The following is a 27,369-nucleotide window of genomic DNA, read 5'->3' as shown; positions in this document are numbered from 1 at the left end:
GGGAGAGAGATAAGAGAGATTCATATGCCCCTGCCATCACCCCCCCATCCCCCCCACCATTCCCCTCCCTCCCACCATTCCCCTCCCCCATCATTCCCCTCCCCCATCATTCCTCCCCCCATCATTCCCCTCCCTCCCCCCCCCCCCGGTCATTCCGCTCCCCCCGATCATTCCCCTCCCCTCCCCCCTTCACTCCCCCCACATCGACCGCTCCCCTCCCGACCGCTCCCCTCATCCACTCCCCCCCCCCCCCCGATCACGGCTGGAATGCTCCCTCTGAGGTCAGCAACAGCCGTGACTGTGGGTGTGCTGGCTGGGATATTTTTATTGAGCACACGATAGTCCACGGTGGCTCTCCACGACTGGTCGGGCTTCTTAACCGGCCAAAGTGGTGAGTTTACGTGGGTGGCTATCGGCCTCAACACCTCCTGTTCTACGAGGGATCCCAGTGTCGTCTCTAAGTCGGCTTCTGCTTCTCTGGGGAAACTACTGTTTCTGTGGCCGTGACATGGGGTCCCCTTGCACCCTGACTTCTACCCCTGTCACCCTGCCACAGTCGTGCTTGTGAGTGGCGAATGCGGCGAGGTTGTCCCACACATTCGCCTGATATTTGGCTGGGGTATTACATAGTACACAAACTACCCTTTCCTTCACTATCTCTTGGGATCACTATCACCTCCTCGGCTTTATCTGAAACCACTGGTCCCCCCCATAGGCAGTGATTCCTTAAATCCACAATCACTCGGTTAGCTAACATAAAGTTAGCCCCGAGGACTCCCGATCCTGGCTGCTCCCATTGCATCAGGGCGCACTCCCAAGTGGTATGGAGGGATCCTAGTTCTATGGCCAGGGGTTCTGAGATTGCCCCAGCCTGCTCATTCCCTGTGAACCCCACAAGGCTGAATGGGACCCTGCCAGACCACGGTGAATAGCTCAGGTTTTTTGAATGGACCACCATGCTGGAAGCCCCGGTGTCCACCAAATATTTCCCTTGCACTGTCTCCACCCTCATCTTTACACAGCACCTGCCCCACTCATCATACGTGAGCCGACACAGGTGTTCAAGCTGAGCGCGTTTGTCATGTATGTACATTCTGTTTGTAGCCACCAGAAGGCATTATTGTTGGAGGCCACTGAGCAGCACGCACATGGTGCTATTCAGGTATAAAAGGCCAGCCATTTTGAGAGTCAGGCACTTTGGGCCTAAATAAAGCAAAAACAAGCTTGTACCTTGCTTAGTTAAACAGTACTCAGTTTGAACCTTTATTGCCGACATAACATTTGGTGACAAGAATAAAAGAACCTTTGTTTGCAAAATGAGCACGATTGAATTCATGGAGGGAGAAGAATAGGCAGACTTTGTGAGCCGTTTGAACCAGTACTTCATGGCCAACAAAATGAAGGAGGTTGGCGATGCAGATTGGCGCCGGGCCGTGTTCCTCGCTGTGTGCGGTTCAAAGATCTACGGTCTGGTAAAGAATCTACTCATACCTAGTGATCCAACAGAGAAAACGTACGAGGAGTTGTGTACATTGGTACGGGAGCACCTTAAGCCAGACGACAGCATCATCATCTCGAGATACAGGTTTTATACACACGTTCGATCGGAGGGCCAGAGCGCGGCGGAATTCGGTGCCGACCTGAGACGTCTAGCGGGACCGTGCAAGTTAGGGACGGTGTTGGCAGACATGCTGCGGGACTTCTTTGTTATCGGTATCAACCACGAGGTGATCCTGCACAAACTTCTGGTGGTGGAGGAGTTGGATTTAAAAAGGGCCATCCAGATCGCTCAATCATGTATGACGACGGACAGGAGTCTAAAGCAAATAGCGGTGAAGAACCGAACCTCGGCAAGTACTGTAAATGCGATTGATTCGGTGTTCAGCAGAGCGGCACATGGCAGGGCATTCGCGAAACCTGTGGCTGTCCAAAGTCCGCTGTGGGAATGTATCCTACTTCTTCATTTGGCATTGTGGGGGAAATCATCGGCACCAGCAGTGCCGATTTAAGTAATCTAGTTGCAAAGGGCATCTCCAGTGCAAGTGTCCGCAGATGAGCAAGCGAGTTGCGACACACCACTTGGAGGATGAGAGTCAGACTAGCGCGGATCCGGATATGAAATCCGAGATGCCAGAGGAGGAACTGTATGGACTGTACTCCTTCATAACTAAGAGTAAACCAATTTTGATTAATGTGAAGTTTAACAGGATACCGGTATCGATGGAACTGGACATGGGGGCGAGTCAATCGATCATGAACAAGAGGGCATTTAATAAGCTGTGGGATACTAAGACTGTGAGGCCCAGGCTGAGCCCTGTTAATGCCAAGCTGTGCACGTACACCAAAGAACTGATAAAGATGATTGGCAGTGCACAAATTAACGTGTCATATAACGGTGCGGTTCACGAGTTACCGCTGTGAATTGTTCCAGGCAATGGCCTAACGCTGCTCGGCAGGAACTGGTTGGAGAAAATCAAATGCAACTGGAACAATATAAAGGTATTGTCATCAGAGGAAGATACATGTGCCCAAGTATTGAGCAATTTCCCCTCGCTGTTCGAACCGGGTATCGGCAACTTCACGGGAGCCAAGGTGCTGATCCACGTGGACTCAGATGCAAGACCCGTCCATCATAAATCTCAGGCAGTGCCGTACCTGATGAGGGAAAAGGTTGAAATTGAACTGGACAGACTCCAGCGTGAAGGGATCATATCACCGGTCGAATTTAATGAATGGGCCAGCCCCATTGATCCTGTGCTGAAAAGTGATGCCACAGTCAGAATCTGTGGAGACTACAAGGCTACGATCAACAGGGTTTTGAAACAAGATCAGTACTCGTTACCGAAGGCTGATGACTTGTTTGCGAAGCTAGCCGGAGGGAAGTTGTTCACAAAACTGGACGACGTTGGCCTATATGACACAGGAGTTGGTCGAGACATCGAAGAGACTTACGTGCATTAACACGCACAACAGACTGTTTATTTACCACAGGTGTCCTTTTGGAATTCGCTCGGCTGCAGCAATATTCCAGAGGAATATGGAAAGTCTACTGAAGTCCGTTCCCAGAACCGTTGTGTTCCAAGATGACAGCCTGATCACCGGTCGTGACTCCAAGGAACATTTGAACAACCTGGAAGAGGTTCTACTGCGTTTGGATAGAGTGGGACACAGACTGAAATGCTCGAAGTACATCTTCATGGCACCGAATTCCTCGGGAGAAAAATCGCCGCTGATGGCATCAGACCTACTGACTTGAAAACCAAGGCCATCAAGAATGCACCCAAGCTGCAGAATGTGACGGAGCTGCATTTGTTCCTGGGTCTACTCAACTACTTTGGTAACTTCCTACCTAAATTGAGCACCTTACTTGAACCAATGCACATGCTACTGAGAAAAGACGACAACTGGGTGTGGGGCACATCGCAAGAGAGAGCTTTCAAGAAAGCTACCAATCTGCTTTGCTCGACAAGCTGCTGGTACATTATGACCCATGTAAACATTTAGTTTTGGCCTGTAACGCATCGTCATATGGAATTGGTTGCGTACTCCAACAAGCCAATGAGTTGGGGAAACTTCAACCTGTCACGTATGCATCCAAAAGTTTGTCTAAAGCAGAAAGAGCCTACAGCATGGTAGAAAAAGAAGCTTTAGCATGTGTGTATGGTGTTAAAAAGACGCATCAATACCTGTTCGGTCTGAGGTTTGAATTAGAGGCAGATCACAAGCCGCTCAATTCATTGTTTCCCGAGAGCAAAGGTATCAATACCAATGCTTCATCCCATATCCAAAGGTGAGCGCTGACATTATCTGCCTATGATTATGTCATTCGCCACAGACCTGGCACAGAGAATTGTGCCGATGCTTTGAGCCGGTTGCCATTGCCCACACCGGAGGTGGAAACGCCACAACCAGCGGATCTAATATTAATCATGGATGCTTTTGAGAGTGAAGGAACCCCTGTCACGGCTCAACAAGTTAAGACCTGGACCAGCCAGGACCCGATTTTGTCAGTGGTAAAGGGTTGCATCCTCAAAGGGGGTTGGTCTGCCATGCCTAAGCAAATGTGCGAGGAGGACAAACTGTACATTTGTCGCAAGGACGAACTGTCTATTCAAGCAGATTGCATATTGTGGGGCAGTCATGTTGTAATGCCAAAGAAAGGGAGAGAGAAGTTTGTGCGTGAGTTACACAGCACACATCCTGGTATAGTGATGATGAAGGCCATCGCCAGGTTCCACGTATGGTGGCCAGGAATTGATTCTGAGCTGGAAGCATGTGTGCATCAGTGCAACACTTGCATGCAGCTCAGCAAAGCACCAGCGGAATCGTCACTGAGTCTGTGGTCGTGGCCATCCAAACCTTGGTCCAGGATCCATGTAGATTTTGCAGGTCCCTTCCTGGGCAAGATGTTTTTAGTGATGGTGGATGCTTATTCGAAGTGGATAGAATGCAAAATCATGTCATCCAGCCGTCCATGGCAACCATAGAGAATCTCAATGTCATGTTCGCGACACATGGTCTGCCTGACATAGTGGTGAGCGACAATGGGCCGTGCTTCACCAATCAGGTGTTTCAGAAGTTTGTGAAACTTAATGGCATAAAACATGTAAGGTCAGCACCATTCAAGCCTGCGTCCAATGGGCAAGCAGAACGTGTAGTACAAATTATCAAGCAAAGCATGAGGAGAATAACCCACTGCTGAGTTACAGGACAAGACCCCACACACTCTCAGGGGTCTCGCCTGCTGAACTCATGATGAAAAGAGGTCTTAAGACCAAGCTATCTCTGGTACACCCAGATTTAAATACTCATGTTGAATACAGAAGACAAAGTCAACAATGGTACCACGATCGCGCAACTGTCACGTGAGATTTCTGTTAATGATCCTGTATATGTGTTGAACTATGGTCAGGGTCCTAAATGGATCGCTGGTACGGTCATGGCCAAGGAGGGCAACAGAGTATTCATTATTAAGCTCAAGAATGGGCAAACTTGTAGGAAACACATGGATCAGACAAAGCTGAGGCACACAGATGAGCCAGAACAGTCAGACGAAGAAACCATCGACGACCAACCAACTTACCAGCAGTCTTCAGAGGACTCGAGGGTTATCAGTGAACCCGGAATTTCCATCACGGACCTGTTCAATAAAAATGGACTTGCAATTCCTGACATGGCCACTGCCACCCCCAACAAGTCAGTCATCCAATGTAAAATGTGGATTCTTTTCCCTCAATCTGGTTCAGCGAATTCACTGAGTCGAATACCGTTATTGCTTATAACAAAGCAGGCTTTATCTTTAAACACCAGCCGGGACTTTATCAGACAGAAGGAATGCTTTCTTGATAGAGCGCACCCACTTCCTACGGAAAAAGTGATGATACATTGTAAAGGCACAACGATTATACATTTTCGGTACAAGATAACAAGATACAATTAGAGTGACATCCTAGTTCAGCCTATACCCTTTGATCCCTCCTTCCCTTTGTCCACTCATGAGCCGACTTCAGTATGGTCTGTTTTTACACAAAGAGCCATTATTCCTCTGTTAATGTTAATGTTTCATGTTAGTGGTGTGATCTATTAAGACCTTGAAGTTAGTTTGTAAGCTGTGTCAATAATGTAACATTTGCAGTCTCCAGTCTGAGATTTTTATGGCTATTCCTCCATGAATCCTTTGATAACTTTTTACTGTCCCTATACATTTCCCACGTTCTCAACTTCAATGTCTGTATACATTCAATATACATTTTCAGTATGCATTCTCACTACCACCAGCCACAACAGACACCGCACACTCATCCAAGGCTGGAATCGAACTGAGACGGTCAACCCGGGAGCGCAAAGCACCGGACTGTCGCAACCTTTGAAAGACTGTGATAAGATCTCAGAGGGGGGAATTGTCATGTATGTAAATTCTGTTTGTAGCCACCAGATGGCGTCATTGTTGCAGCCCACTGAGCAGCACGCAATGGTGATACTCAGGTATAAAAGGCCAGTCATTTTGCGAGTCAGGCACCTTGGGCTTAAATAAAGCAGCAGCAAGGTTGTACCTTGCTTAGTTAAACAGCATTCAGTTTGAACCTTTATTGCATCCATAACAGCGTTCTAGTCAGATTGGGTGGCATATGGGTGCGTTAGGCGTTTCACTGCTCATGGCAGCGGCTAATTTGCCTTTGTTCTCCCCCATAACCTTCTGTAGAGCAGCCACGAGAAGCTCGAACAACTCGTTGGTTGTCCCCTCCTCCCCTAACACATGGCTTTTGCACTGGAGGACCCCCTCGGATTGGCCCTCCTCCCCCTTTTGGGAACGGGCAGTCTCGCATCCAGTGTCCCGGCTTCCCACACCCGAAACAAGTCGTGGACTTGTCAGTACTAACCCCTTCCTGTCACCATTCCTTCCTATTACCCTCACTGGCTTTCCTTTCATGGACCCTTCCCTTTGATTTGACCTCCTCCCCGGAATCGACCTTAAAGGCTAGACTCAGCTTTCTGAGCACGCCTGCCTCCGTATTCGCGAGCTTTTGGATTGTTTGTCGATACATAACCGTGTAACTGAGTGACGTTTCTGAAGTGTTAATGCTTTATTATGCAGATCTTTTATATGCCAGTCATTTCTGACAATCATTTTTTTTTTTAAAGTTTGCACATGTTTGTAAAAGCTTTTAAATAATTCTACTGTGAACAAACTTGCAGAATGGACATATGAATGACAAATTAATTTCAATATAGATAAGGGTGAGGTGGTGCATTTTAGTCGGTGGAATAAGGAGGCTACCTACGCCTTGGAAAATAATGTGCAGAAATTGCCCCTTTTTTAAAGGCCTGTTACCGCAAGAGGCGGTAATAAGGCGGTGAAGTCTTACTGACTGGGGGCAGGTGGAGGGTGCGACCCATCTATAATTGCTCTCAGCACTTAGACCCATTGTCGGCCAACGCCGACCCCTCACCGTCCAGTGGCAACCCCTTTTCCACCCCATGAGGGGAAATTACCCCGCAGGAGTGTGGCCACCGCCGGTCGGTGCCCCGACAGCTTCGCAAGGCGGGACGCTGCCAGTGGCTGGGATGTGCGTCCGCCCTTAAAGGGGAGGGCGCATCGTTGATGCCACCATTTTCTATTAATTGTCGGCTGACAATGGTGGTCGCAGGTTTGGCCAGGCCGGCACCAGCCCGGCCAAACCCTTCCCTGGTGGCCCAGTAGGTGCCAGGGAGTCCTCACTCGCCTCGCAGCGTCCCTCTCCTTTAACTGACAGGATCAAGGGGTATAGATTCACAAATCAGTGAAAGTAACATTTTAAGTTAAAAAAGCCATAAAAGTGCAAATAAAGCACCGGGGTTCATTTCTAGAGGAATAGAATTCAAAAACAGAGAAGTTTTGTGAATCTGGTATAGAACCTTGTTTGATTGTCTCATGATTTGAGACAGTGGGGTGGTAATATGGCATTACTCTATATATGCGCCAGCCCTTATACATGGCCTTCTTCGACCTTACAAAGGCCTTTGACACTGTCAACCACGAGGCATCATCCTCCGTTTCGGATGCCCCAAAAGCTCAGCACCATCCTCCGCCTGCACAAGGACGACATGCAGGCCGTGATCCTTACCAATGGATCCATCACAAACCCAATCCACATCCGGACCAGGGTCAATCAGGGCTGCGTCATCACCCCAACCCTCTTCTCAATTTTCTCGCCACCATGCTCCACCGCACAGTCAACAAGCTCCCTGCTGGAGTGGAACTAAACTACAGAACCAGTGGGAAGCTGTTTAACCTTCGCCGTCTCCAGGCCAGATCCAAGACCACCCCAACCTCTGTCGTCGAGCTACAGTACACGGATGACGCCTGCGTCTGCGCACATAAAGACTGCACTCCAGGACATAGTCGAAGTATCTACTGAGGCATACGAAAGCATGGGCCTTACACTAAACATCCATAAGACAAAGGTCCTCCACCAGCCTGTCCTCACCGCACAGCACTGCCCCCCCCGTCAAGATCCATGGCGCGGCCCTGGACACCGTGGACCACTTCCCATATCTCGGGAGCCTCCTATCAACAAGAGCAGGCATCGACGACGGGATCCAACACCGCCTCCAGTGCACCAGTGCTGCCTTTGGCTGCCTGAGGAAAAGAGTGTTTGAAGCCCAGGCTCTCAAAACTGCCACCAACCTCATGGTCTACAGGGCTGTAGTAATACCCGCGCTCCAATATAGCGCAGAGACATGGACCATGTATAGTAAACACCAAGTTGCAGGAGAAATATCACCAACGATGTCTCCAAGATCCTACAAATCCCCTGGGAGGATAGGCGTACCAATATCAGCGTCCTCATTCAGGCTAACATCCCCAGCATTGAAGCACTGACCACACTCGATCAGCTCCACTGGGCAGGCCACATTATTCGCATGCCAGACACGAGACTCCCAAAGCAAGTGCTCTACTTGGAGCTCATTCACGGCAAACGAGCCAAAGGTGGGCAGCGGAAACGCTACAAGGACACCTTCAAAGCCTCCCTGATAAAGTGCAACATCCCCACTGACACCTGGGAGTCCCTGGCCCAAGACCGCCCTAAGTGGAGGATGTGCATCTGAGAGGCCGCTGAGTACCCTCGAGTCTCAACGCCGAGAGCATGCAGAAATCAAGCGCCGACAGCGTAAAGAGCTTGCGGCAAACCAGTCGCACCCTCCCTTTCCCTCAACGACTATCTGTTCCACCTGTGATAGAGTCTGTGGCTCTCGTATTGGACTGTTCAGCCACCAAAGAACTCACTTCAGGAGTGGAAGCAAGTCTTCCTCGATTCCGAGGGACTGCCTATGATGATGATATATGCTTTTAAGTGGTTGTTGTTGCTGCTGTGGTTGTAACAGTTGTTGTTGTAGTAAAATTTGCCAACAGACAAATAGGTTGCGCTCAAAGGGGTTCGTGGCCTGCTCAGTACAAAAAAATTAGGGGGAACATTGTTGCCAACCCTCCAGGAGTGTCCTGGAGTCTCCAGGAATAGAAGATTAACCTCCAGGGCACTGCAGCAAGCTACACCCTGGAGAAAAATCATTGGGGCATTAAGAAGATGTTTTTTTTCACTATTTAGAACACTTTTCTTTATTAGTTATACAAATGGAGATGGGGGGTGGGGCTGAAAGGCTGCTCGAACAGGCTGAGCAGTTAGAGGCAGGCACCTCCTGTGATGAAACCTCCAGGAATACATCCAAGCAGGGTTGGCGATCTTACACTGTAGTGGTTACATTACTGGGCTAGTAATCCAGACCTAATAAAGGCCTAGCTCTGTCAAGCCCGTGTGGTGGCTGATGTGCAACAGTCATCACACATTAAAAAATCCACGCACAAACATCTTCCACCCCCTCAACTGAAGTTCAGGACTGGAATATTGAGTCCTTCATTGAAATATCTGTGAACTCTTGTGGAAGCAAGTCATCCTCGTTCGAGGGACTGCCTATGATGATGAGTAATCCAGAGAACGTGAGTGCAAATCCAACCATGGCACCTTGAGCTTGACTTCAGGTTTCTTTTAGAATCTTGAAATAAAAATCAGTAGTCGTGACCGTGAAGCTGTCAGATTGCTGTTTAAAAATCCAAGTGAACCACAAATGTTTTTTAGGGAAGGAAATCTGCCGTCCTTACCTGGTCTGGGGATAAACCTGCTTGATTCCAATTTCTTAAGGTTCAGACTTCTTTGCTTAGGGAGAGAAACTGTGAATTTTAACTACGTTCTTAATGACTTTGTTTGAATCTTTGTTTTAAAAGTATTTTATTCAAATTAAAAGTAATCTGTTTTAATTTGTTAGGAGGAGTTCAATGCCAAACTGAAAGAAGCTGGAGACAAGTTAGTTGTTGTTGATTTCTTCGCAACTTGGTGCGGCCCTTGTAAGGTTATTGCTCCAGACTTCAAGGTAAGTACTTGGCAAGTGATAATCTGTAAGAGGTCCATGCGATCCAATCCCTTGAACATCTGATTATTCCTGAATGATAAAAGCTCAGCTTTGAATCCACAAACCTGATGGATTCTCCAGTCTTGTAATTACTGTACAGCATCTGGGATTGATTCAATGTAACCTGACTTGGGAAATGTACCCGTTGCTTTATTTTGGATAAGTTTACACACACACTCGTCATCTTATACCAAATGTTTTGGCCATGTGCAGTTGTCTTGTATTTTAGGCGACTTTTATCCATTCATCAATAACTGTTCCTTCCGCCTGTAGTAACTGTTTGACAAACTCCTATTATCCACAGTACAGTGTTCACCGTATTAATTGGGCAGTGGCATAGTCTGAATCTATTTTGAACACATCATATCTAGGACCATCTTTAAATGCAGCTATCTGCAGAAAGAAATTGCCTGTTGCCACAAACTTACGCCAGCCTGTCCTACAATTCTCTCTCAAGCATTTGGTGCCTTCATAATTTTGAGCAATGCTCATCACATCTCCTCTTAACCATCTCTGCTCCAAGGAGGACACCCCCAGTAACGTAGCAAAGTATTACCAATGGTTGTTGCTTGGGGAATTGCATTTTCAGGCTACCTTGGAACATTGCATTAACGAAGGGCTTGTTACCTTAAATTCTCATCCTGAGGTGGTATCGCAATTGCTTAGTTCCAAGAAGTAGCCATAGGGTTGCCAACCCTCCAGGATTGCTCTGGAGTCTGCAGGAATTGAAGACGAATTTCCGGAAGACTGCTGCAAGCAAACCGAGGAGAAAAAACTTAATGTGGACAATTGATATGTCCTTACTATAGAGTATAAATGCACATGAGGCCCATACTTGAGAGAAGGTCACTCTGTGACCAGTTACCTTTATTACCAATACCTCAAGTGATGAAGGTGGGTGGAGCTTCCCCTTTTATACCTGAAAGTCCAGGTTGGGAGTGTCTCCCACAAGTTCACCCCCTTGTGGTCAATGTCCTCAAGGTGTACAACTTAGGTCAGCTTATACATGGGTTACAATGATAGTTGAATACATGTCGACGATAAAAATTAGTGTTTGTAAAAAAAAATCATTTGAACACATTTGTTTACTAGTTATAAAAACTTTGGCCATGGGGTGTTTGGGGGGCAGGGGGAATGCTGTTTGACAGTGAAGAATTATCCAATCGGGTAATGAGTCTATTCACTTCTAGATTGGTGTAGGAAGATGGAGCACCATGAGGATGGACATGTTGGCTGACCAATGGCGGGTGTGTAAGGACAGGGAGGTTGAAAGCAGGAGTTCATGTGATGAAACCTCCAGGAATATGTCCAACCAGAGTTGGCAGCCCTAAATGGCTACGGTGTAAGTAGAGTGGGTTCGAACTATTCCTCATGTCAGCGAGTATTGTATTACAGGAAATATGGCTGGGGCACAATGGACATGATTTTTGCAACGCGACAGCTGCAGGAAAAATGCAGGGAACAGTGCCAGCCCTTATACATGGCCTTCTTCTACCTTACAAAAGCCTTTGACACTGTCAACCTCGAGGGTCTATGGAGCGTCCTCCTCCGTTTCGGATGCCCCCAAAAGTACGTCACCATCCTCCGCCTGCTCCACGACGACATGTAGGCCATGATCCTTACCAATGGATCCATTACAGACCCAATCCACGTCCGGACCGGGGTCAAACAGGGCTGCATCATCGCCCCAAACCTCTCAATCTTCCTCGCTGCCATGCTCCACCTCACAGTCAACAAGCTCCCCGCTGGAGTGGAACTAAACTACAGAACCAGTGCGATCCTGTTTAACCTTCGCCGTCTCCAGACCAGATCCAAAACCACCCCAACCTCTGTCGTCGAGCTACAGTACGCGGACGATGCCTGCGTCTGTGCACACACCGGGGCTGAACTCCAGGACATAGTCGACGTATTTACTGAGCCGTATGAAAGCATGGGCCTTACGCTAAACATCAGTAAGACAAAGGTCCTCCACCAGCCTGTCCTCGCCGCACAGCACTGCCACCCAGACATCAAGATCCACGGCGCGGCCCTGGACAACGTGGACCACTTCCCTTATCTCAGGAGCCTCCTATCAACAAGAGCAGGAATTGATGACGAGATCCAACACTGCCTCCAATGCGCCAGTGCAGCTTGAGGAAAAGAGTGTTTGAAGACCAGACCCTCAAAACTATCACCAAGCTCATGGTCTACAGGGCCGTAGTAATACCTGCCCTCCTGTAAGGCTCAGAGATGTGGACCATGTACAGTAGACACCAAGCCGCTGGAGAAATACCACCGACGATGTCTCCACAAGATCCTACAAATCCCCTGGGAGGACAAACGCACCAACATTAGCATCCTTGTTCAGGCCAACATCCCCAGCATTGAAGCACTGACCACACTTGATCAGCTCCGCTGGGCAGGCCACGTAGTTTGCATGTCAGACACGAGACTTCCAAAGCAAGCGCTCTACTCGGAGCTCGTCCACGGCAAACAAGCCAAAGGTGGGCAGCGGAAACGTCACAATGACATCCTCAAAGCCTCCCTGATAAAGTGTGACATCCCCACTGACACCTGGGAGAACCTGGCCAAAAGCCACTCTAAGTGGAGGAAGTGCATCCGGGAGAGTGCTGAGCTCCTCGAGTCTCGTCGCTGAGAGCATGCAGAAATCAAGCGCAGGCAGTGGAAGGAGCGTGCGGCAAACCAGACTCCCCACCCATCCTTTCCTTCAACCACTGTCTGTCCCACCTGTGACAGAGACTGTGGTTCTCATATTGGACTGTTCAGTCACCTGAGAACTCATGCTAAGAGTGGAAGCAAGTCTTCCTCGATTCCGAGGGGCTGCCTATGATGACGATGACAGGAAATACGCTCCACAACATAACTGCTGCTAAGTTAAATGTTTTCCTATACTCTGTAAAGGAAACTCTCTACACAGCTATTGGCAACAGTTAAGATCCATTCTCCCCCTCCATAGAATAGGCCAGTGAACATTGGGCATCAACTGATTGATGTCTCTTTACAGTGAAAGAAACACGCAGGCCGGAATTTCCTGGCGTCCAGATGGGAGGGATTGGAGGCGGCTCGGGAGGGAAATTTGAAAAACCTTGGAGCGGGTCGGGAACCCACCACCATTCTGCCCCCCACGCGCCTTTATCTCAGACGCATTTGTCAGTGCGGCAGCAACCTGACGATAGAGACGGCTGAGGTAATGTAGATCTTTATGATGTACTTGTCAGAGCCTTAAGCATCTTTTTAATCCTACCTTTCACATTTCCCTGGATGAGCACGGGAATCACGCAGCTCGGTAACCACTGCTGTGAACCTGAGGCGGAAGTTGGTTGGTCATTGGTCCACCTCATTAGTGCACAGCATGAAAAGTACAATAAATACTCCCACCTGAGAGTTGGTCACTTTCCCAAGGCACATGCTGTTGCTGAGTGCATTGTTAGTACAGATTTAGCTTTATAGAGGTTGCAACTGTTTCTAGCAAAGTAGGGATCCACTGCCATCTCATTGGTAGAACCCATCACACCGTTGAACGATTGCTTCTGTCAACTTGACCTGCCATCTATTCCATCAGCATGGGTGCCGTTTATACTGTCTCACCTTGGCCCTCAGAATCAGACTGTGCTGAGGCCCCAATACCTGCAGCACCAACAACAACACCACCAACCTTCGCCACAGGACAGAGGGCATTGGCGCAGGGCTGCACAGCACAGGAGCCGATACCCTAACACAGGTTATACAGCCAGAGGATGAGCTTCCTTGAGGTGACAGGACAGCAGTGCCAAGGGAGGCTCAGGCTATCGCGCCAGGTCACCGCAGACATTTGCAGATTGCTGGAACAAGACCTGCAGTCCAGAGGAGCGGGTGGACATGCCCGACCAGTGGCTGTCAAAGTCACCAGTGCCACATCTTCGCCTCAGGCTCCTTCCAGGGATCTGCTTATAAAGTTGTCAAAAAGAGCAATACGCCTGAGGATTGGGATGATTTTAAAATTCAGCAAAGGAGGATCAAGAAATTGATAAAGAAAGGGAAAATAGAGTATGAGAGTAAATTAGCGAGAGACATAAAAACAGACGGTAAAAGCTACTATTGGTGTTTAAAAAGGAAAATATTAGCAAAAATAAATGTGCGTCCCTTATGGGCTGACACAGGAGAAATTATAATGGGCAATAAGGAAATGTCAGAGAAATTAAACAAGTACTCTGGGGCCGAAATTCATGGTCTGGATAAGGCCCATTATCACCAGAGAGCGGTGGCCAGGCGGCGGAGTCGAGCGGCCACCGACTTCCGGACCAATGGCCGCCAAGACCCAAATTCACCTCGGGGATTTTTCTGGCGGTCTCGACTACTGCCCTGCTGCTGCCGACCACTCCAAGTGCATCAAAGCGTGCACCGCCAATCTCCCACACCTCCATCACACTCACGTGAAATTTATGTCCAAAAATTCTAAAACCGCTGCGCAGTGCCTATGACAGCTTTCTCTGTCAGTGCACCCTGTTTTGCATGTGTGAGTCACGGCAACGCAGCGGCCCTTCAAAGGGAGGGCGCACTGCCATGGCTGCCATGGTTTTTTTTGCTGGCCGACTTCCCGATCGACCGGACAATTATGCCCCTGGGTTCTGCCGGGCCGACATCAGGCAGCCTGGCACCCCTCTTGGATGCCCAGCCGAAACCCTCCCTGGTGGCCCAGTGGCCAATCCTAATTAATCATTGCTTCTCTCCCCTTTAAAGCAGGGAGAGACATGGTGGCACAGACAGGCAATGACGCCTCCCGCCTCCACTTCCGCCCCTCACCAGCACTTACTGCCGCACTTCCGCCCCCATTATGACTGACTTCTGGTCCGATCCAAAAAAAAACGGCAAAGAGAAGAAAATTGATTGAAAGCCCGCCTCATCAGATCCGACGGTAAAAACTTTTTAAAAACGGAATGTGCGTCAGCTTTCTGGCGGGCATGAATTTCAGTCCCTTTGTGTCTTCACGGAAAGAAATTAGCATTAGTTAAAAAAATAGTACTGGAGAAATTAATGGGACTGAAAGCCGATAAATCCCCTGGAACTTATGGCCTACATCCTAGGGTATTGAAAGAGGTGGCTATAGAGATAGTGGATGCATTGGTTGTCATTTTCCAAAATTCCACAGATTCCAGAAAGGTTCCAGTGGATTGGAAGGTAGCAAATGTCTCGCTCATAGACAGTTCCTCGGAATCGAGGAAGACTTGCTTCCACTCCTAAAGTGAGTCCTTTGGTAGCTGAACAGTCCAATCGAGAGCCACAGACCTTGTCACAGGTGGGACAGGCATTCGTCGGGGGATGGGGGGGGTGGGATTGATTTGCCGCACGCTCCTTCCACTGCCTGTGCCTGACCTCTTCACGCTCGTGGCGTTGAGATTCGAAGAGTTCAACACCCTCCCAGATGCACTTTCTCCACTTAGGGCGGTCTTTGGCCAGGGACTCCCAGTTGTCAGTGGTGATGTCGCACTTTACCAGGGAGGCTTTGAGAATGTCTTTGTAACATTTCCGCTGCCCACCTTTGGCTCGTTTGCTGTGAAGGAGCTCCGCATAAAGCATTTGCTTAGGGAGTCTCGTATCTGACATATGAACTGTGTGGCCTGCCCAGCGAAGCTGATCGAGTGTGGTCAGTGCTTCAATGCTGGGGATGTTAGCCTGGTCGAGGACACTGTTTTAGTGCACCTGTCCTCCCAGGGGATTTGCAGGATCTTGCGGAGACATCGTCGGTGATATATCTCCAGCAACTTGAGGTGTCTTCTGTACATCGTCCATGCCTCTGATCCATACAGAAGGGCGGGAATTACTACAGCCCTGTAGACCATGAGCTTGGTGGTAGATTTGAGGGCCTGGTCTTTGAACACTTTCCTCAGGTGGCCAAAGGCTGCACTGGCGCACTGGAGGCAATGTCTGCCTTTGTTGATAAAAGGCTCCTGAGGTATGGGAAGTGGTCCACGTTGTCGAGGGCCACGCCATGAATCTTGATGACTGGGGGGTGGCAGTGCTGTGCGGCGAGGACAGGCTGGTGGAGGACGTTTGTCTTATGGATGTTAAGCGTAAGACCCATACTTTCATATGCCTCAGTGAATACATCGACTATATCCTGGAGTTCAGCCTCAGAATGTGCGCAGATGCAGGTGTCGTCTGCGTGCTGCAGCTCAACGACAAAGGTTGGGGTGATCTTGGACCTGGCCTGGAGGCTGCGTGGGTTAAACAGCTTCCCATTGGTTCTGTAGTTTATTTCCACTCCAGCGGAGAGCTTGTTGACTGTGAGGTGGAGCATGGCAGAGAGAAAGATTGAGAAGAGGGTTGGAGCGATGACGCAGCCCTGTTTGATCCCGGTCCAGATGTGGATTGGATCTGTAAAGGAACTGCTGGTAAGGATCACGGCCTGCATGTCCTCGTGGAGCAGGCGAATGATGTAACCCCACTATATAAGAAAGAAGGGAGAGAGAAAACAGAGAACTACAGACAAGTTAGCCTGACTTCAATATAGGTGCAACGTCCCGATTCTGTAACTCCGAAAACTGGAATTGTCCAAAAAACAGACATTTTGCGCATTGCTGATGGAGTCGTCCGGAATCCAGCATTATTGTCTGAAAAACAGACATTTTTGAGGCAAAACCCGAAATGCGGCACAGATTAGGTCGAGGATTCTGGATTTCAGACAAGAAAATCAAGTCTGAAATCCGCAATCCTCAACTGAATCCGTGCCGCATTTTGGGTTTTGCTGGATTTCGGACCTCGCCACGCAAAACCCGGCACGGATTCAGTCGAGGATTCTGGATTTCAGATTATTGATTTTCTTGTCGGAAATCCGTAAAAATCCAAAAGCCAGAACGGAATTAGACGCGAGGATTCTGGAGTTCAGACGTTGTACCTGTAGCACTGAAAATGCTAGAATCTATTATTAAGGATGTAGTAACAGGGCAATTAGAAAATAATAATAGGACTGGGCAGACTTAACACGGAGTTATAAAATGGAAATCATGTTTGACAAATCATTTTTTTGTGGTTATAAACTAGCAGACTAGATAAGGGGGAACCAGTGGATGAGGTATATATGGATATTCAGAAGGCATTTGATAAGATGCCACAAAAAAGGGGGAACAAAATTAGGGCTCATGGGATTGGGGGTATGGATTGAGGATTGGTTAACAGACAGAAAATAGAGAGAAGGAATAAACGGAAAATTTTTGGGTTGGCACATTGTAACCAATGGGGTACTGCAAGGATCAGAGCTTGGGCCTCAGCTATTCACAATCTATATCAATGATTTGAAAGAGGGGACCAAATGTGGGGGCCAAAATTGCCCCCCAGAGGCCTTACTGACCGGGGGCAGACGGATGGGCCGAGCCCATCTATATCGCCACCGGACCAGCAGCAGCGAGAATGAGTTTCAGGTGCCACCCACGTTGCTGCCCCGTCGGGCACGTGCCAAACCTGTTCCAAATGGCGCCGACCCACTTTCCGCCCAGCGAGTGAAATTGTCCCGCGGGAGCGGAGTGGCCGCCGGTCAGTGTCGTTAACAGCTTTCCCTTGCGGGAAGCTGCCTGTGGCTGGGCGCCACATCTGCCCTTAAAGGGGAGGGCAAGCTGCCACGATCGGCATCTCATTTTAATTGTCAGCTGGCCGAAAACCTCCCTGGGCCTAACTAAACCCCATGCAGAATTCGCAGTGGACCTCCCCTTTAACTGAAGGGGAGGGATGTTGTGACGCATCAGCGTGACACGTCGGTGTCGCGCCGCTGATGACCCAGAGCGACGGCTGCCCCACTCCAACAGCATTTGTGCCCCTCAACACCGCCCTAACCAGAAATAAACACCAGCGGTGAATATCGGTTCAATCTATGTCTAATGGATTGAGATGGAAACAGACCTAAGGAATCGGTGAGTGAGCTTACTTTGCAGTCGGAGGGCAATTTCGTCCCCATAATATATCCAAGTTTGTTGATGATACAAAGCTAGGTGGGAATGTAAGTTGTGAGGAGGATACAAAGAGGCTTCAAGGGGATATAGACAGTCTAAGTAGTGGGCAAGAACATGGCAAATGGAATATAATGTGGAGAAATGTGAAGTTATCCACTTTGGTAGTTAAAATAGAAAAGCAGAGTATTTTTTAACTGGTGAGAGATTGAGATACGTTGGTGTTCAGAGGGACCTGGGTGTCCTTGTACACAAATCACTGAAAGTTAACATGCATGTATAACAAGCAATTAGGAAAGCAAATGTATGTTGGTCTTTATTACAAGAAGATTTGAGTATAAGAGTAAAGACATCTTACTGCAATTATATAGGGCCCAGGTGAGACCACACCTGGAGTATTGTGTACAGTTTTGGTCTCCTTACCTAAGGAAGGATATACTTGCCAAAGAGGGAGTGCAACAAAGGTTCACCAGACTTATTCCTGGGATGGGGGGATTGTCCTATGAGGAGAGATTGAGTAGATTAGGCCTATATTCTCTAGAGTTTAGAAGAATGAGAGGTGATCTCATTGAAACATACAAAATTCTTACAGGGCTTGACAGGGTAGATGTAGGGAGGATGTTTCCCCTGACTGGGGAGTCTAGAACGGAGGTTCACAGTCTCAGAATAAGGGGCTGGCCATTTATGACTGAGATGAGGAGAAATTTCTTCACTCAGAGGGTAGTGAATCTTTGGAATTCTCTGCCCCAGAGGACTGTGGAGGCTCAGTCGTTGAGAAGATTCAAGACAGAGATCGCTAGATTTTTGAATATTAAGGGATATAGGGATAGTGCAGGAAAGTGGAGTTGAGGCAGAAGATCAACCACGATCTTATTGAATGAGGGAGCAGGTTTGAGAGCTGAATGGACTACTCCTGCTCCTATTTCTTATGTAAGAGATAAATCAGTTAACATTTGCGGCATCTCGCAGCCGACCACCCACAGATTCATCACACAGGTCACCGATGCTTTGTTTGACAAGTCAGCCAATTATATGCCACCGATGAAGCAGTGTTACTGAGCGGGTGCTGGCATTTTCTGCTCTGGTTGGCTTCCCACGGGTGCAGGGCGTCATCGACTGCACACATGTGGCCATCAGAGCACCCCATCATCACCCAAGAGTGTTTGTCAACTGCGGCACTAACTGGTAGTGTCCCGCTTCTGCTGGTAGTGCCCTGGGCCGCTGCGCCGGCGATGACAGGGGAGCGGAAAATCGGTAACGCCACAGGAGGCTGCCACAGGCGATGCCCGCGACAGCTTCGCGCTCACGGGGCAAAAATTAAAGGGGAGGTGCGGGGCAAAAATTAAAGGGGAGGTGCGGGGCAATAATGAAGGGGGCAGTGCAGCGATGCAAATTTTTTAAATGACCGACTTACCAGTCGCGGCCTTCTCCACTTGTGAGCCGGGCTGCTGCCATGGCACGTCACTCTCTGGTGTTCTAGCGATGGCCCCTTTCCCTCCTGCAGAGTCGGCAGCTTGGCCCTCCTCTTTAATGGAGGGGAAGGGCCCTGTGATCTCGCCAATGGCATGCACCGCTCCGCGGAGTGCTGGAAAATTTGTGTCGGTTAGTGCCCCAGACCCGCCCCCGAAAGGAAGTGGAGCACGAGATTTAGCTCAATTTAGTACTCCCGCTTCGCAGCTGTTGCTACCCCCAACCGCGCCAAAGGACTATCCACCGAAGACATGGCTCAGGACCTCCTTGAGGAGGCCAAGTACTGAGGCCGAGGAGAGATATAATGAAAGCTGCATTTCCACGATGTCTCATAGAGCAGATTAGGCATGCTGAAAATGCGCTTCAGATGCCTTGACAGATCTGGAGGAGCCTTTCAGTACGCACCAGCCAGGGTCTCCAGAATTGTCGTTGTCTGCTGTGCCCTGCACAACATCGCGCAGCAACAAGGATTAGCGTTGCATGAGGAGCAAGGCACTGAGTGCACTGCCTCTTCAGATGAGGAGTAGGAGGAGCATCTGCTGGAAGACAAAGAGGAGGAGGAGCAAGAGGAACCTGCAGCCCAGATCCCACCAGCACTTGAGCACATTGCTGCCCGGGAGGCCAGGGATGGCCTCAGCATGACCAGATTTACTTACCTACACCCATATGTCTGTCACATGCTACACTAGGTTCGCACCACCTCACAGCAACACCATAAAGCATCCCTACAATGACCAAGCCATTCCTTTCACACTGACCACCATTGCTGGAGGTACCGTTATGTCTCACCATTCATTTCAACTCACTATGTCACTTCCAAAGTTGCACACAAATTTGCCCATGACCGGAATAGTTTTATCTATGACATCACAGTAATGGAAACTTTACAGAAACATTTATTAAAACAACCAAGTGGCTACCCTTGTGAATCTACTTGTGTGTCATCTTTCTCTTATGCTTTCTTCGACGAGGTGCAAACCCTGTGACTTCAGCAGAGGTAGAGGCAGCCTGCTCACTTCTCCGATGCAACAGCATATATACTTTTGGCAGACATGCTCTGGGTTTTGGAGCCTGTGAAGGCTCTGCCAAAGACTGCACCTCCTGCGACTGTGCAGGGGCAGAACCAGCCACCACCATCCGAGGCAGCACCTAGGGCTCTGACTGAGGGGGAGGCAATGGGGGAGAATTTAGAGAGCTTTGGGAGGAGCCCCTACTTTCATGTCTCCTCTCACCATCATCCCTCTCATGAACCACCTGGACTCCCCTGCTAGCCAGGAGTTGGAGGGCACCTTGCTGCATAGCAGTGGGCCATAAGGACCCAAGTCTACACTGGCATCCTTCCTAGAGAGGAGGTGGCCAAAATTGCCCCCCAACCAAAAAGTAGGTGCAATCACCGATTCGATAGGTTTTTCTCCGCCCCAATCTATGGACCTGGTGTAGGATATGGACAGGACCATTTAACCTATGATATGTCGGGTTCTTTATCTCAACTCTTGGGTGAAACCCTCCTCTTCACATCCTCCAAAGGTTGGAGTCAGATATGCCACTTTTGGCCTTCAGATGTTTGGAGCTGCCTGTTATGAGTTATTTATGTTCACGCTGTTCAAGTCACTTTAGCTATTGTACCATGGAATGAATCCTTCAATTCTAACACCAGTCTGAAGAGACATCTTGGTCTCAAGTTATTTCTTCCAATTCACAGTTTCTTACAGTGGAGCTAATCTACAGAACAAACAGGAAATTGCTCAACCTCCATCGCCTCCAGGCCGGATCCAAGGTCGTCCCATTCTCTGTCATTGAATTACAGTACGCAGACAATGCTTGTATTTGTGCACACTCGGAGGTCGAACTCCAAACCATCGTCAATACCTTCACTGAAGCATACAGGAGTATGGGCCTTACACGAAATATCCATAAGACAAAGGTCCTCTACCAACCTGACCCCGCCACACGGCACTGCCCCCTGATTATCAAAATCCATGGCAAGGCCTTGGACAACGTGGACCATTTTCTATACCTTGGGAGCCTACTGTCAACAAGGGCAGACGTCGATGATGAAGTCCAACACCGCCTTCAGTGTGTCAGTGCAGCCTTCAGTCACCTGAGGAAGAGTGTTTGAAGACCAGGACCTCAAAGCCGGCACCAAGCTCACGGTCTACAAAGCAGTAGTGATACCCACCCTCCTATATGCTTCAGATAGCCATCTATTCTGCATAGAGATCAGGTGCTCCTGTGGGTGGCACATTTGCTGCTCCATGCAGGTGGCCATCCTTACCATGGAAGAGCCTACAGTCGCCATCCCCAGTGACATGGTGGTGCTCATGTTGGAGATAGATTGCTCCATTCTCTCCATATTTGCAGACATCGCAATCATAAAACCTGTCAGAGCCTCCTGCACTTGTTCCTGTACCTCGAGAATCGCCCTCTTTCTGGATGGCCCCTGAGGCTCATCTGAGCAGAGCTGGGAGCGTACTGCACCCTCCAGCGAGGAGTCGCCACTGCTGTCCCTGCCTCCACCACCTGCTCTTGCTTACTTGTGAGTTGTGAGACACCAGGTGACAACACTACTCTATCTCGTGTGGCACTCACCGAGGTGTGTGTATCTGTGCTGGTGCTGGGTGTGCTTATGTCTGGCACTCTCAGAGGCTGCAGACTTCTCTGAAGAGTCATCTATCTATTCCTCCTGGACATTGGGTGGGGAGGGGCTCTTGATGAACCTGTGGGGGGGTAAAGAGATGAGTTAGATATGTCATATGAAGAATGGGTACAGATACCATTGGGCACATGATGAACATTCACTGGCTGCTGACATCAGTCCCCATTTAAGTGATTACTCTATGTGGCTGTATGAGATGTAATTCTGTCACCAGAATGCTGAGATGTCTCCCACTCTGTCTTACCTCCAGTTGCTCTGCAACCCCTGAGACTTCCAGGGCGACCACCTCTGCTGCAGTTAAGGTGGCCAATGATGGAGGGCCACCTCCAGTTCTCTCCCTCTCCCTCTTAATGTGAGCTCTCTTTTCCTGCAAGGAGGGAAAGAAGGGATGTTTGAATGAGAGTGATGGACTGAGTGTAAGGAATGGATGGGTTACATCTTTTGAGGGTGACTATGATGGAGTGGGGTGGCAATGCCAAATGGCCTCCTTGTGTGTTGTTAGTTGCTATGATTGAACTATGATGAGGGTGAGTGTGAGGGGTGGTTAGTCAGATGGGGATGTGATAATGTAGATAGAGGGTGGGCGTGCAAGGTATGTTGGTGTGAGTAAGGATGTGCAGGTGTAACATTGGGAAGGCAGAATGATGGGAATGTTGTTATGTCTGTGATTTACTTATGAATGACTCCATGAGGCAATGTGTTGTATTCAAATTGTAGTGACCTTGGCCCTTTATTCCAAACTCCAGAATGCACCACAAGCATGGTGAGCAGCCTTTTATACTGGGCCCTGCCACCAGGGCAGGAAACCCTCGGTTTCCACCAGTTGCACCCTCTAGTGGTGCCAGTATGTATACACAGTGTAAACCTTATTGACGGTACATCAGGTAAACAAGTCTCCATCTTAAGCAACCACACAGTGACTACACAGAGAATACATCCATAGTCTGCATCACTCTCCCCCAAGCCCTTTGTGCCAATTACCTTTGCACTATGTGCTCTGGCTTAGCTCTCCCCAGACTAAAGTGCCAATAGCCCTTGCACCTTGGTTGTGCTTTGGCTTGGCTCTCTCCCTGTTAACCCCCAAGTCCTTTTGCCACAACATTGGGTGGTGGTTACCAGATTGGATGATTTGATGATGCAGTGGAGGTTCCAGTGGGTTCTGGGTGTGATCCATGTGTGTCCATGGCTACATACATCCATTTTCCATCCCCCGACAGCGACATCATGCAGTTGGCCCGTTACATTAACATACAGGATCAGATGCAGTGCAAGTACAAAGAAAGGAAGAAAACATTTTTTTTATAGTTTGTATCATGACACCTTGGTTCAGTGACTTACATTCATTACAGTTTATGGTCGTGCGCCAGGATTGGGTAGATTGCATTCATGGTTCAGTCATGGTTAGCAGCAAGGACGCTAATTCCAGAGCAACCGTACGGGGTCCTAGTCGTCTGATGGCGGCGCTGTGCCCCCTGCTAGCGGGGTGGGCTAGGTTCACTCACCTAGCCAGGACTCGGGGCCTTTGCCATTGGTGGGCAGAGCCACAGATGTGTGTGGCCTCCCTGTCCTCCTTTGAGGGCTGCAGAGTCTTCTGCCTGCTCTCTAACGGTGTTGGGAACCTGGCTGTTCCAGGTCCCCTTTTGGGAACTCGTTGGTTCTGACCTTTCGCTCCTGGACATGGCCGAGGTAGCGACTGGGTCTGGGAACTGCGCCGTCTCCACCCGGGTGGTGGGCATCGGTGGCCTACTGCGCGTATTGGCGCCATTTTCGTTTCCGGGTCCGTGGCGAATAGTGCCATCGGGCACCTGCAGCGTGGGATAGACCTGGGGCAGGGTATCAGACTCAGTGCCTTCACCCTCCTGAGGTCGCTCGCTTGCTACTTTTGGGGACACTCTATTCCCGACATCTTGCAACAACATTTTGTTCTTTACATTAAGAATAGTACCGACAATTCACAACAACATTTTGTTCACAATCTTAATCGGTTCATTACATTGATTGCCATGCATACAATGTCTTTTTAAGTTCAGTTGGTTGTAGGTCTTCTTTAAGAGAACCCTGCTGGCTTTACCCCAGTCAAATCTTTTGTTAGACACCACGTGTTGGTCCCTCAGCGTTGCGTCTCGTGATATTGCCGCACCCATCTTTTTTTCAGCCATGCTGCCCCTCAGTGCAGCATGGACGCCATCTTGCCTCTGTCCTCGAGGTTGACTGCCTCGATCCTTCTCTCCCGCGATTCTGCCACAAAAACTGGAAGAGTGCCTGTGAATTCGATCTTCCTCCCCAGGAGTCCTGCCCCTGGAGCCGGGAAGGAACCTTTAGGTTGTTCATTGCCACGCAATCGTGATGGACGGTCTGTGCCTCAGATGCTGCGCTGGTCTTTTCTCTGGTGCCTGGCCCAAACGAAGGTGAGGTTTTGCTCTGCCTCTGAGCATGGAGGACATCGATTGCTGGAATGAAGAGGTCTTCCCACTTCCACTGGCTCTTCCCCATTCACCTTCTTCCGAGTAGCGTTGGACCATCACCTGCAACAATCCACAGAGGTAATGTGCACCATGCCATTATGGATTATACTTACATCTGCACTACCAAGGACTGGGATCAGCTCCTTGGTGTAGGTGCACAACTTTTCCTGTACTGGAACCAGCTCGGGTCGTTTTTCGTTCCATAGCCTCTCAAAGGCATCCTGGCTCATCACTGGCTCGCTTCTGTGTCCACTTCCATGAAGACTGGAACACCGTTTATCTCGACTTCCATCTTCACTGGAGGACAATCGTTGCTGCAGGTATATACTCCATACACTTCTTCTTGGGGCTGAGCTGCCTCTCTGATCAAATCATCATACTCCCCATGAATTTAAAGTCATCTACCAACTACTCTGGTAGACGGTGAGTCGTATTTCTTTTACACATACGCTGGAGGTGGCCCTTCGTGTTACAGGCTTTGCATACATACTTAGCAAACTGACACTGGTGAGCCCTATGGTTTCCTCCACAACGCCAGCATGGTGCTACTCGATTAGCACCCCTCAGCGGACTCTGAGTTCTGGAACCCTGCGGTCTGTTCTCTCTGTCCTGGGCAGAGCCACGTTCTACAGTCTTGCCTATGAAAAGCACCATTCTGTGTACAGTACTTGCCGGGTTTGAGTCCACAGATGAATAATTTGTTTGGTGCTGCAGGTCGACGTCATGAACGCCTGGCTGATGCTGATGGCCTTCTGCAGGTTGACTGTGGTGTCGGCAGATAATAGCTTGTGAAGGAGGCCATCGTGGCCAATTTCTATAACGAAGATGTCTCGCAATACTTCGTTGAGGTGCGTGCCAAAATCACACGGTGCCGCAAGTCTCCTGAGGTCGGCAGCATATTTTGCAATCTCCTGGCCCTCAGGTCTGCGGTGAGTGTAGAATCTTAGCCTGACTGTGAGGATGCTCTCTTTTTTTTGGTTTTAGTTGGTCACGAATTAGTTCAGTCAGCTCATTGTATGTCTTATCCTTGGCCTTCATGATGCCAGCAAGTCCCTGATGAGGCAGTAGACCTCGGGCCCACAACTGATTAGCAGTATAGCCTTCTCCACCTATGCATCCGTCTCCCCTGCCAGGTCGTTTGCCATGAAATATAGCTTGAGCCTTTCTGTGAAGGCATCCCAATCATCACCCTCTGCGAAGTCTTGTAGTGTGCCAAAGGTAGTCATAATCGCGAAAGTCCGTATTCTTGTCGCCAGTTGTTATGTCTGTGATGTACTTATGAATGACTCCACGAGGCAATGTGTTGTACACAAACTGTAGTGACCTTGGTCCTTTATTCCAAACTCAAGTGCACCACAAGCATGATGTGCAGCATTTTATACTGGGCCCTGCCATCAGGGCAGGAAATGCCCGGTCTCCACCAGTTGCACCCTCTAGTGGTGCCAGCATGTATGTACACAGTGTAAACCTTATTGATAGAACATCAGATAAACAAGTCTCCATCTTATGCAACCACACAATGACTACACAGAGAGTAGTCTGCATATCCAACATGGTGTGAGTAAGGATGTGCAGGTGTAATGTTGGGAAGGCAGAATGATGGGGATGTGATGAGAGGCACAGCAGGATGAAGTTGAGTGTGGCTTTGCTCTCACATTTCCTGATCTAATGAGATCATTGAAACATTTGCAGCACCGCACCCAGGTCCTCCTCACCACATCCCTGCTGTTGACCGCCTTGGCTATTTGGAGCCAGGCTCCTTTGATCTGCTGGGCAGGTCCCTTCCGCCTATCCGAAGTGAAGAGGGACCTCTGTGCATGCTCTTGCACCCTCCACATGCTTATGGACGGAGTCATCTGAGAACCTGGGTGCAGCCCTCTGTCTCTATACAGTCATATTTGCCACTCTTTGCAACACTCCAATATTGCAGTGCAGTGCCTGCACAATCCTGGATGAACCTTCAAATGCAATGAGGCCATGGCTCCTTTAAATATCCCAGCTGAATAGTGTCATTGATGATGTCATCAGACCTGCACCATTAACAGAAAGTCAATCTCGGGAACGGGATGGAATGAAGAATGGGGTTGGGACCCGTCACGGCGACCGGCCACACCCGACCCGCCCACGTACAGGAAATTCCAACCGAAGTGATTGATAAATTTTGCCACTGTGAATTCCTCAGACAGAGAATATATTGCAAGAGTATTTGGCACCAAAGGGTTTCTCTCCTCATGAGATATCTGGTTTTGTTAATCTGTACTGTCAGGCAACAATGATCAAAACCAAAAGGATTCAATTTCATCAGATAGTGTACTAATTAACATGCTTGTGTCAAATCTCTCTTTGTCAGGCGATTTTAACCCTACTCGCTCAGCAGGTGGGCAGTTAAAATCGCCCTGGCTCTTATCTGTCCAAAAGCCACTATGATCGCAACATCTGCAATTTTAACCTGCTCTCCTGAACAGGCAGCAAGGACACGCACCCAGAGCCAACGGGGTCCTTCTTTACATAGGCATGTTGCGGCCTGATGACATCATTGAGACCCGACTGTAACTTTAACTTCGGCCTGAGCAGGAAATCCATCTGCTGTTAAAATCAGGGCTCAGTTCAGTTGTTCAAACGTTAATGTCGAGCACACGGGAATTCTGCAATGAACTCCCAGAGGGATTTGAACCTCCTAAATGTTTTCAAATTCAGTTCATTTGAAAAATAACTGTTAATCTCTTCTCATTTAAATGAATGTTTTCAGGGAAAGATAATATTGCCTAGACAAGGATTAAATTTACTGTTCTCTTCTCCCCCAGAAACTTTCAGAAGACTATACTAACATAGTGATCTTCTTTAAAGTGGATGTCGATGAAGCTCAGGTAAGTTGTATAATTGCTGTACGAATTGAATTTTGTCCAATGACACA

The 27,369-nt window shown here is 48.9% G+C and overlaps 1 protein-coding gene and 1 long non-coding RNA gene across 3 annotated transcripts in view; one reads left to right on the top strand and one right to left on the bottom strand.

The window, feature by feature from the left end:
- Positions 1–27,369, top strand: part of LOC139268972 (thioredoxin-like) — a 60,772-nt gene that overhangs the window by 9,078 nt on the left and 24,325 nt on the right. The window contains exons 2-3 of one of the 2 annotated variants that reach the window (XM_070887877.1): positions 9,802–9,906; positions 27,260–27,322. In XM_070887877.1, the coding sequence (XP_070743978.1) occupies positions 9,802–9,906; positions 27,260–27,322 (168 nt within the window). The remainder of the gene's footprint in view (positions 1–9,801; positions 9,907–27,259; positions 27,323–27,369) is intronic. The other variant, XM_070887887.1, reaches the window with a different exon arrangement.
- Positions 9,748–16,515, bottom strand: LOC139268997 (uncharacterized). The gene is made up of 3 exons (XR_011594146.1): positions 16,426–16,515; positions 10,573–10,695; positions 9,748–9,975 (listed from the first exon to the last, which is right to left on the bottom strand). It is a non-coding gene; the product is annotated as an uncharacterized lncRNA (long non-coding RNA).

This window comes from Pristiophorus japonicus, chromosome 1, assembly GCF_044704955.1.
Source record: "Pristiophorus japonicus isolate sPriJap1 chromosome 1, sPriJap1.hap1, whole genome shotgun sequence".
In the NCBI taxonomy this organism is placed as follows: domain Eukaryota; kingdom Metazoa; phylum Chordata; class Chondrichthyes; family Pristiophoridae; genus Pristiophorus; species Pristiophorus japonicus.
This window is presented reverse-complemented; position numbering and strand designations above follow the sequence as displayed.